Source organism: Patagioenas fasciata, chromosome 3 (genome assembly GCF_037038585.1).
Source record: "Patagioenas fasciata isolate bPatFas1 chromosome 3, bPatFas1.hap1, whole genome shotgun sequence".
Taxonomy (NCBI): domain Eukaryota; kingdom Metazoa; phylum Chordata; class Aves; order Columbiformes; family Columbidae; genus Patagioenas; species Patagioenas fasciata.
In genome coordinates, this window is record NC_092522.1 from 21,836,102 (window position 1) to 21,847,810 (window position 11,709).

Here is an 11,709-nt window from a genome sequence, read left to right on the forward strand (position 1 = left end):
CTGTTGGCCACTGTTCTTGCAGCAGTGAAGCCCTGGCTGGAAAACTGATACTGCTTCACTCTGTGCTCAGCCCCTCTGCAATGAGACTCCACTGCAGCAGGTGCACTCTGGTTTTAATCCTTAGGGGAAAACCACTACCTGCTGCTCAAACTAGCCGTGGTTGCATGCAGGAACTCTACTAAACAGAGTACAAAATTGCCAGGTAGCTCAAGCTTAAATCAGGGCAGGGGAAGGGTGGAAGCACAGCTGATCTCTGCTCTGCTCTGTCAGTGTACAGGCTTGATCTTGTAGCCTAAAGAAGGCACGTTTGTGTAGTGGAAATGCAACCTTAATTGATGTACAAGTAAAACATAAAACAGGCTTGCACTGTGGTGAGGAGGAAGCAAATAGACTTTTTATAGCACAGGGCACTAATTAGCGCACTAAGGAAGAAATCAGTAGTATAACATTGGGGTAAGATTTAAGCCGTTTGCATACAGAATGTAAGAGAGCTCAATTCATACCTTGCATATAAAAACTCTGATTTATTTACATCAGTAAAAAATAAATCTTAAATTTGAGTATGGTCTTATAAAACAATTGTATTCCAGAAAAATTACATTAATGAAAAATGAAAGTGTTGTCCAAAAAAACTGTATAAACATTTTTTTTTAAAGTGACCACCCAAACTATAATTTCCTCCATACTATAGTTACTCTTAATCTCATGCTTGCGATACAAATTGAAGGTAAACACTTTATTTGCAATAGTCCTGTACATTAACTGTACTGAAGAGAATCTGTTAGCTGTATGTAGTCACAAATTCATATTATAAAGTTGTAGATCGCTCCTGGAGAAGCTCTGTTTCTTGAATATAATTCTCTGTTTTCTGCAGCGTCCTTAGAGCAGCATCCGAACCCTTCAGCAGCTGCAGTGTTCAAGTGGGGTTGTGTTTGCAATGAGCCTCCTGACGACCATGGGCTTAGTCAAAGCTGGGAGAGATGCTGTGGTCGGATGACAGTTTGTGTGCCAGGTTTTCAGGGGAGCCTGGTTTTTGGGGGAAGATGCTTTGGCTGACTCCACGTCTAGCTGGCACATGTGTGAGGAGGTTTCCAGCCTGATTGCTGAATTGAAGTGTTGCTCCATGTGCCGCTGTAGCTCTTGTACCACAGATTTTGGTGCCTGGGGTATATAAATGAATACTTTCTCTCATCACCCATCATGGGTGCCGGGACATTTCAGCATGAAACCATAAAGAGACAAAATGATTGTAGCAGCTGAGCAGAAGTTGTCCTCCCACTCTGTCACATTTTCATCTTCAAAGCCACATTTAGGCATGCAAAGCGCTGACTTTCTGCTGTCATGTTCCTGATTTGGTTCCATTCTGGGTAGTTCCTGCCAGCAGAACAGACAAACTCAAAGTGCACGCGAATGTATTTGTATCTCTGTGTATCTGGGAGGGAGCTACACTTCTGATGAGGGGGAAGGCCAGCCTGCAGTTTGCCCTGCTGTTGATCTTTGCAGTACCCGCAGTGATTTCCCAGTTCAACAGGGGACGGTGCATCTGCCTGTGTGACTGCAAGGTGGATGTGTTGACATCTCCTGGCTGTACACTCTGGGTAAGGCTGCTGTACCACCTCAAGCTCACAAAGCCCTGACGATCCACAGCATCTGCTTACCGGGAGTTGCTTCTTTCTGTTCAATACCTCACCTTAAATATGACAATTAAGGTGTCAGAAGATGGCACTGAAATAATTGAAGAAGGATCGTTGTGATTAAGGCACCAGACTAAAACCTCAGGAGCTCAGTATCCAAAGGGGTCCCTTGTACAGCACAACACGAGTCTCAGTTCTCCCACCATGAAGGTGGCAGGAAAGGTTAAAAATCCTGTGTGAAGGCGGAGTGCCCAGATGCCACTATCATGAAAACCATAAGAAAAATTTAAACTATTCCTATCAAAACAGGACCACAAATGGCTTTTTTTTTTTTCCTGGATCTCATTCTGTGCTGAAGTTGCATATAAAATCACATCAAATTAAAGTAATTAAAATTACATTAATTCAAATTTGCATCTTAATTGTGATGATAAATGAGGTGAGCAAGATCCAGTAAATTCTGAAACTGTATTCCACTGTAAAAGCCTGGGATTAATCGACTGTAAAGAACTTGTGTTTTTATTAACAAACATCTGTCTAGACTCTTCAGTGAAATGACAATAAATCCCCTCAAACGGCATAAATCAGAAAGAATATAAATCTGTTTCAGGGAGAGCAGGGTTCTCTATGCTAGCATTCTCTTCTCTTTAAAAAAAAGAAAAAAATACATGTCCTTAGGTGCCTCAGGATTCATAATGTTTGATTGGGCTATTACAAAACTACTCTAATCAGGATTAAGCCTTGTACCCTGGAAACTAGAGGTGATGAGATTATATGATGATCAAGGGTGATTTAGAAGATCAAAGCCTTTTTTGAGGGAATAAGGTCCCTAATTTTACTCCTTTAAAAGAGGTTATTTTGTTTTAACTTGTATTGGTCTTATTCTCTTTCTGCATGTTGACAAATACCCAGTGTAAAGGTGTGGTTTTGCTGAAGCCATTGATGTTTTTGCAAGAAAAATCAATTGGTTCAGGATTTTACCTCCCCCCTGGAAATGTCACAACAGACACTTTTTACATAACTGAAACTTTGGTGCCTCCTGAATAAATAAATTGTCAAATATTGATAATTTCTGAAAGTTTTTGAACTCCTTTAGCCAAACAGCGAAACAAAGGACTTCTCTCTGGGTCCTGTCTTTATCAAATCAAATTGCCTCAGACTTGACCAACTGCGAAGTATTTCTTTTGCTCAGTGTAAATCTTCGAGTTGCGCCACGAAATGCAATCCAAAGAAGAAGCAGCTGCCTACCCCTCTACTGATATTTCACTAGATTGTTGGGACCAGTCTGGGTTTTTCCATGTGATGCCGTCATATTGTTTCCTAAAAAAAACAATGGAGCCAGGCTTTGGAGGTTTGGTTAAGGCCCCCTGGGGCCTCTGGCTTTGATTCTTTGCAGGTGCTTCTGCTGTCAGTCCCTCTGCAGCCCCTGGCCCACGATGTAGAGCTCGGGGTGGGACGCGGATCTGTTGGACTCTTTGATTTCGGGTACGCAAGGGCTGTTCCAAGAGTCGCCTGCTTTCCTAGGGCTCTCCTCCAAGCTGCAGAAGGAAAGATGCTTAAGTTAAGAGGCTAATGAATTGTGACTTTTTAAAACAGCACTGATTAGACCACATTAACCCTCAAAGCACAGATGCTGCACAATACTATGTAATTCCCTGTCTCCTGTGTATATGCACTGTACTGTTCCCTCCCAAAAGTCTACTGGGAAGCAAACGTTTCATATGTCGAACCGGGGATCAGTATGAATCTGGGTTTACTTGCAGGTGGACACAGACTTGCACAAAAAGTCTTGTTCCGACCCTGCTGGAGGAAAGGTCTTACCTCTGTTACACATCTGTTGAGTGAGGTTACAGTGATTTCTGAGTATGCCAACATGACTGTGGGATGCTGCAGTCAGGAGAACTGAGACACGGAAAGTGTAAATGATGTTCCTGAAGTCACACTGGCAATCTTTAGGGTCACAGGGACTTTATGAATCAAGATCTATTATAGCAGTGGAGCTAGTCATGTATGTCTCACGCCTTGGGCCTTCATGCTGAAATGTGCCCTGTGTTGCTGTAACTAATTAAAGTGGTTTAAGCTCAACATGAGTTATCTGGGAATCATTATTGTGTTTTAAGTATATAAACTGTTAAACTGTATTAGCTTTCAACTACAGACAAGCTGTCGTGTTCCTATTCTGACTGCTAGGAGTTTAATTATTTGAACTGAGGAAGAGATTTCTGATATGTGACCAGTCATGAAAATAATCCAGACCCAAATATCACCCAGTTGCAGAAGGTCTCACTTGGGCTACTTGCTTTCGGTCTGATTCAGTCAACACAATCCATCCTCAAGCCCTCCTCGAACAATATCTTAAAGGCATGTAATCTTTTATCTTTGTTCTACCTCTTGGGAGATTAGGAATCTTAATAAAATATTATTTTGTTTAACTGCACACACAGAAATCCTATTACAGATCAGCAAGATTTCTGTGAGCAGAGCGATTGTACATGTTATGCCTTGATAAGATGCCAATAGCTGCTGATTGCTGTCAAACGACCAAGCTTAGAAACCAGCAAAGTCAGCTCATTCTGTCCATGTACTGGCTGTCCATGTGGGAACCAGTTGTACTGACTTGAGCACTGAAACCTGAAACTCTCATCAAGTACCCTAAGACTGGACACAAAAGCTCTAGCTCCCGCCTTAGGGCTAATGATGTCTTAAGTCCTGATACTCCTTAGAGAACAGGATGGGCAGGAGACAATCTTGGGAAAGAAATGCTTTTTGCCTTCTAGGGGATCAGCGAGTGTACAGGAGACATGCAAGTCTGCGTATAGCACTGACATTTAATGCCTGGCAACACCAGTTAGCAAGTGAGATGGAAGTCACCCCCCTTTTTTGGTGTTTCTTCTAAAATTGAGTGGGTGGGAGAGGATGCTCAGCTGCCTAATGAGAAACATGTTGCTTGTACAAGCTCCTCTCTTAAACAATCTGTTTCTCAGCAAATTGATGTTTTAATTGGGCATGGAAAAATTGGAGGACTCTATCCTTGAGTTTGGGAGCATAGTAGAAACTGGCTAACTCACTGATTTTCAAAATGTTTTACCTGTAAAAGAGTGATGCTATTGCAGGTTTGCCTCTGCCTCTCCTCCCTCCTGTGACTAGTGCTTGGAGCTGCTAATAACACACAAAACCCCCACACAGACAAAAAAATAGGCATTGTTATATTTGTAGAGGAGAGGTAGAGCAAGGGAAGGAATGAAGGAAAGGAGACTGACAGCTGGTTGGGAATAGCTTGTGAACTTGAGACCAGATGCAAACATGGCCAGAACGAGGAGGTTTAGGAGTACAACATCTGGTTTGGGGACACGTTTCGAAATTTCCCTCCGTCAGCTGAATGAATGGCAAGGCAGAGGAAGCCTTGTATGCTTAATGAACTTGAAGGAGAAAGACGGACCAGGGTATGGTGGTTTGTCTCTTATGGCATCTGCTGCAAGAGCAGGGGTCGGCATCTGTGCATGGGGATGTGGCGCTCACAGCTGTGGCAACCGTGCTGGTCCCCAGTGACTGGAGATGAGCAGCAGTGATGGGAGGAGCTCTTGGAGCTTCTGCCTTATGCTGGTTCCTAAAACAGTTCTCTGCCCGTCAGTGTATTTGCTGTGATATTCAAATAAGGCCATTTGATGTAAGGTCTGTAAAAGCTTCCTCCAGGCAGCTTATTTTAAATGTAAGAAAACACACTGTAGTGTATTGCATTTTAAATCACTGTATGTGGCAATTAATGGGCCAATTTTCCCTTTTGCTTATATTGATATAAATTTGGACTAACTCAGCAGGACTACTTTTGATGTCCATTTGTATAAATGGTAAGTTGAATTTGGCTCAGGATATATGTCGTTCTTCCAAAATGCTGTATATCATAACACTAGCATATATAATTTTTTTCATGAAAGGGAAGATTTTATTTACAGTGGTTTGTTTTGGTTTTTTTTTATATTACTCTCTATGCTCTGACAGACTACAATAGAAAGATAATACACCCCATTTAAGCATAAATTAGCTAACAATTTATAAAAGACTGTTTTTCACATTGATCCATAAAACTGCCAGGGCTTTTGTCTTGCAAGGTTTGATATAAAGCCTCTTCTGAAAACATTTATATCTGCTAGCAGGCACTGGAGTAGGCAAAGCTGACTTCACATAGTACACAACAACAACAGAAAACACAGCAACAACATATAGGACTTTTAGGAAACTTTCAAATGTCAGAATATATTGCAATATTAGAACTGCGAACGCAAACCGGTCTGCATTTCTCCGTGTTCTTCACATGTTTTGTTCAGCACTTTCCTCTACTGTCCCTGTGGGAAACTTGATCCTTTTTCTGTCTCTAGGGAGGGAATTCCTGGACACCTTACTTCAGTGCCTATGACTGTCCCTTTACTCATTCAGTATCCAGGACTGTCCCAGTATTCACAATGTGCGGAGTGCTTGTGCACTTACAAGTGCAGTTTTGTCTCCTGCTAGTGTTGGTCTTGCAATCTCTGCTCATGGGGATGATTCACATGATTTCAGCTGTTCTCTGGCAAGAGTAAAAATACTCCTCACATGAGGAAAGGCTGCCTGAGAAGGGTCTTAATCCTCTTGCGTAGCTTAGAGCTTAATGGACTTAAACATCCTAAGATGCTAAGAAACTAGAATAACAACCCTTTTTACTTCCGGGCTGTTACACTGATCTTTGAGTATTCCCAAATACCATTTCTGTTTCCTAGCTGGCTCTGAGTTGTTGTTTTGTTTTTGTTTTGGTTTTGGTTTTGTTTTGTTTTGTTTTGTGTGGGTTGTTTGTTTGTTTGTTTTTGTTTGTGGTTTTTTTGGTTGTTTTTTTTTTTTTAGTGGTAGAGAGAATTTAAAGGTAAGCCCAGATTTTTTTAAAAATGGCCACCAATGCTTGCAAACATGGAACTGGTGTGTTGATGCTTCAATTTCTTTAAACTGACTTTTTCAGAGCAATTAATCTTCAGTAGCCATGGGAGGTTTCTCCACTTTGAAAACTGGGCTTGGGCTGTGGACTCATTAGACTTGAAATTGGCACCTAGTTCTGAAAGCCTACATGAGAAGCTCAGAAGCTCACATTATCTGTCATTCTTGCCAGCTGATTTGAAACATTTTAATAGAGATATCAGGTGAACAGTTTACTGGCTTAGAAGCTGAAGTTAGGAATGATACCCTTCCTCTTGGTCCAAGCCTACCTCCTAATGGTTATTTAAAGATGTGTGTAACCTGATGGTTACTTCAGAGCTTTTAAGAATTGAATGTGGCTATCTTTAGCCCCCATGCAAATAAGAGAAGTTCTGTGCCATGAAACCAACACTGAATTTTCCCTGGGGTACCTGTCACAGCAGATATGTAAGTGTAAGGCTTGAGCAACCCATGGAAGCTTAACTCCTCCCTGTATTCATACTGGCAGACTGAAATCTGGGGTGAGAAAATAGAACAGAATATTTCAGTTGGAAGTGATCTACAACAATCACCTAGTGCAACTGCCATGGTATCTTTGCCCAGCTGTCTGTTCTGCACATGAAGAGAGCACTTTTCTGGGAAATCTCTCAACGACATTAAATTCTCATCAGGAGCTCAAAAAGCCAATGCAGTGCTACCCTTCCGCTTCCTTGGCCTAGAGTGGGAAGTTTCTTACCTTGCGTGGTTAAGCGCGGGTTCACTGCCAGATGTCACGGCAGCTGGAAGACGAAACAGGACCCCTGGTCGGCGGTCAGAGAAACTTCTCCTCACAAACGGCTGAGGATTGGCAGCGCTCAGGGATAGCTTTCTGGTCCGGTCTCCAGGCTGCCGGAAAAGCAGACTGGTCTTTTGGGAAAGCGGTGAAGCTTCAGGCTGGCTGGTCGCTTCCACAGAAGGTTTGGTGGGTTCCTGTGGAGGTCTGGCTTCAAATAAGGAAGAGGTGGCTGGGCAAAATATCGAATGAACATTGCTGCCTCTCTTGGAGGAGGAGAGCTGGTGCTCATCTCCAGCATCCAGCCCAGGTCTTGGCCCCTTGTAGGAGCGGGATGGGGAGGTTGGTGGGGAAGGAGCGGTGGAGAACGGTGGGGGACTTGCATCTCGGCGGTAGGCTGGGGAGCCCAGCATCCGGTATGGTGTTGGCGAGCTTTGCTTGTGTCCCGTGGGAGGGCTGAGCGGTTTTCGCTGGGGTGGTGGAGAAGGCAGCTTCTTCTGTGAGGGTGGGCTGGGCACCCTGGGACTTGCGGGGGGACTCGGTTTCCTTTGCGTGGTGGGTGAGCTTGGTTGCGGGTTGCTACAAGCCTGCAGAGAGCGTCTGTGGTGTGTTGGGGGGCTAAAAAGCCGTTTCTCCATTGGTGGAGAAGGAGGAGGAGGAGTTCTCGTTGGGGAGACCCTCCTGGCAAATGCGGAGCCTTTTTCATTTCTCCTGAGCAAATCAGGAGAACCTTGCTTCTGGTACTGCACCAAAGTCGCAGGTGAATTGGGCTCTTTGCTCTCTGAGCTGTTGATGTGTGGTTTTGAAACCCCGCTGGGATTTTGAAGAGGAATGATTTTATGGGTTTGCTTGTACAAATCTGCAGCCTCTTTCCTCTGGGTTTCCAGTATCTCCTCCTGGCTAGGTATGTGCACACTGGTAGGGTTCAGCTCCAGAGAGTACCTCTGCAGTTTCTCGTCCCCTGCTCCCGTATTCCTTAGACCTTTATTAGTGATCGCACTGGGGCCACTGATGTTTTTACTTGGCAGTAAGTCAATGGACTGGACAGAGGCTTTCATTTTTGGGGAAACTTGTGGTCTCTTAGCAGCATGAAATTCTGTTTTGGCAGGCTTTTTGGCATCTTCTGAAGAGTTTCCTTCTATTTTTGCAGTTTCTTCAGGCTCAGATAAATCGAAACACGTGTCCATTAACATTTCAGGTGGTGGTGGTGGCAGGTTCTCAAGGTCTTCGTCAGCTTCTTCCTTTGTGTCCTTCTTGCTTAATTCTGCAGTTAGTGCAGGAGGAAAGGCATTTGGAAAGCTAGAAGAAACTCCATTGGTGTCTGAAGGGTCCGTGTCTTCTACTGGTGAAATACGATGCTTAGGATTTAAAGGTGCCAGGCCTCTCTGGAAAGGAATGGTGGGTGGAATAACTGGAAGTCCAAATTTTCTGATGCACTTTATTGGTCCTAAAGATCTTAAAGGTGCGGCTTTTACGAGATCATCAGTAGGACTGAATGTCTCAATAAGCTTTTTGACAGACTGTCGGGGGGCACAGCTGCTGCCACTGAGCATTTGTGTTCCAGGAAGCTCCTTTTCTTTGCCTCCTGGTGTCTCCTGCATGGGCACAGTAGCTCTTAAAGGCTTTCTGCCTCTTTTTTCATCCAGCTGATTGGCAGGATTTTGATCAACCATGAACAAAGGGACTTTATCCTGGTTAGGCAGGATGCTGAAATTTTTTGAGAGGCAGGCCTTCAATTTGCTAGAGGACCTGGCTGTAACTTGTTCATCCTGTAAATAGGGTGCTGCTCTTGATTTCCAAGGCTCTGGGTTGCTATGTGTATCCTTCTTCTCATAAAACATTTCAAGCCTTTTGCTGAGCTCTTTCTGAGTTCTCTGCAGCTCTAGGAGGGTCGGGTCCTCTGCCTGGCTTCTGAGGGACTCCTCTGACCTGGACCGTCGTTGTTTCCTGAAGGTTTTCTGTCTGCCCATTGCTGTACTGGGCCTTGTTGTTAAAACCGCTCTTCCACTCTCATCCTCTATCCATTCTTTATGTCTGGATTTAGCTGGGACAAACTTGATTTTTTCACTGATGGCATATTTCATCTTCAGAATAATTTCCTCTCTCTCTGCATTCTCTGTCCTCTTGATGGACTGTCTTTGCGTGTTATCAGTGACTGCAGGTGAAGACAGGGGCCTCCTCGGCAGGGCATCCTTCCCCATATCTGATAAACTTGTGTTGTCATCATCCTCGCCCAGGGTGCTTCCCTCATCATCTTCATCATCATCATAAGGAAAATCTGTTGATTCACATATTTTGAAATGTTCATCTTCCTGAATAGAGTCAGACTGGAAGGAGTTATAGGAATGACTTTTTCTCAAGTTTGCATATTGGGGCGTGGTAGAAATGCCTTCTGGTACTCTACCCTGACAAGAAGTTGCTTCTTTACTCCGCACAGATGAGTAAAATATATCTTTAAAATGCCTTTCAAGTGCACAGTCATGGGATGTGGCTGTGCCTGGCAACATTGTCCCATCACGCACTGTTCTGGCATACTTTTGGGATGGATGTCCCTGTGCATAGGAATCACAGCTTGCTTGTCCTCCATGCTGGCTGAGAGCACTGAAGTCTTTGAGGGATTCGTTGTCCACGCAAATGCCACTGTCCTCAGAGCAGAGAGTCCTGTCATCACCCTGGGACTGAGAGGATCTCACTGCTGAGGCTTCAAGCAGCCTCACCATCCTCAGCAGGCGCTCATCAAAGCTTTGCTTTGCTTTCAGTTTTCCTTCCAGGTTGCTTGCAGCAGACTGCAGGTAGCTGCATGTTTCCTGCAGGGCGTCAGATGTGAGAGAGGCCAGTGTCCCACTCACTAACTGCATTTTATTGACTGTGTACTGCAGTAGTTGTTGCAGAAGATCAGGGTGCTCCTTCAAATCACCTTTTTCTGCTGGCCATGCCAGATTCCCACCTATGTCTTTGAGGAGACTTTCACCATCCCTGGCAATTTCTTCCAAGAGCTGGTTGATTTCATCAAAACGAAGCACAAGAAAGCTTACCATCTGCTGTAGGAAGAGTTGAGTTTGGGTAGCCTGGTTGGCCATATGAAGTATAGTTTCATATTTCGAGAGGTTGGGATTTAAGTAGGCATATGCACTCTGATGAGCCTTAACAAGCAGTTCTGGGAAATCTACTTTTTTCTCTGTCTCGCACGGCGACGAAATGGACTTTTCTTTACTTTTGCTAGATCGACCTTGTTTTGCCAGCTTGTGATTTTTTTGCTTCTTTCCTTTCTTCGGAATTTGCTTTGCATTGCTTTCATCCTTGTCATCCCAAATGAAAGGTGACGCTTCTGATTCACAGGAGCTTTGCTTTCTGATCTGTATGGCCTCAGTGATACTTTTTTGAGACTCAATCAGTTTGGACATAACAACTTCAGCATCTGTGGCTGTCCTCTCAATTTCCTTGTCTTCCCTGGAAACTTGAGGATCTGAATGGGCCTTGGAAGATAACTGCAAATCATCTTTGTTGTCCTGGTCCGATAATTCATCCTCCTTTTCTCTCAGGTATTCTTTCCCCTGGATCCCATACTGGTGGAATTCATCAATATTGTAGCAAGATGAACCTTTAACAAGCAGTGGGATTCCTTTATCTCCCGGATCAATACGCAAAACACTTTTGGGTTTATTGAAAGCCTTAAGACCACTTCTTGCAATTGTATTCGCAATCTCATTGTGAGAGGGTGTGCAGCCCATCCTTTCTCTGTCTTTGGCTTTATCTTTGATTAAAAATCCAAATGAAATAGGAAAAATACAACAAAAATTCAAACTTACTGTTTCATCCTGAACTGCAGACTGGCATTCTTCTCACAGCTTTTCCATCACAATTCCAGTTTTGTTGTTGGTTTTCATTGCTGTTTGCCTCAAAATCTCAGGTGCTCACTGCCCAGGATCTTCTCTTGAGTTGTGCACTGCCTCATTTTATGTTCCCACTCAGGTTTTCTTCTTCAATTCAAAAAAAGAAGTGTGAAAGCTCTCCTGGATTTAGAGCTAATGGATTAAGAGGACTTGTGTGCCTCACTTCTGTCTTGACAGATGTCCACTACAAATAAGAGTTTAAGCTCATTAGGGTAAGCAGGCACCAGCCAGTCAGCACCCGTGTTGTATTTATTAAGGCAGGTTTTTTTCTGCACTATATTGGGAGGCAAAGGGACTTGGTAACTGTCCCTCCTTTATTTCCCTTGTTGCAAAAGCATAACACACGCTGAATGCAGAGATTCAAAGGAAGATACTGTAGTTTAGAGGCCTTTTTGAAGGGAAACTATTTGAACAGGTGCATAAATGATACTCCTGAACTAAGAGAAAGGTGACCTTGACCAAGTATACT

The 11,709-nt window shown here is 43.7% G+C and overlaps 1 protein-coding gene across 1 annotated transcript; it reads right to left on the reverse strand.

Moving 5' to 3' along the window:
• Positions 1-372: 372 nt before the first annotated feature.
• Positions 373-11,302, reverse strand: LOC136100104 (photoreceptor cilium actin regulator-like). Its single transcript, XM_065834903.2, has 2 exons — positions 7,312-11,302; positions 373-3,172 (listed from the first exon to the last, which is right to left on the reverse strand). Exons 1-2 carry the CDS (start codon positions 11,076-11,078, stop codon positions 3,043-3,045), a joined length of 3,897 nt encoding a protein of 1,298 aa, XP_065690975.1. The 5' UTR covers positions 11,079-11,302; the 3' UTR covers positions 373-3,042.
• Positions 11,303-11,709: the final 407 nt, after the last annotated feature.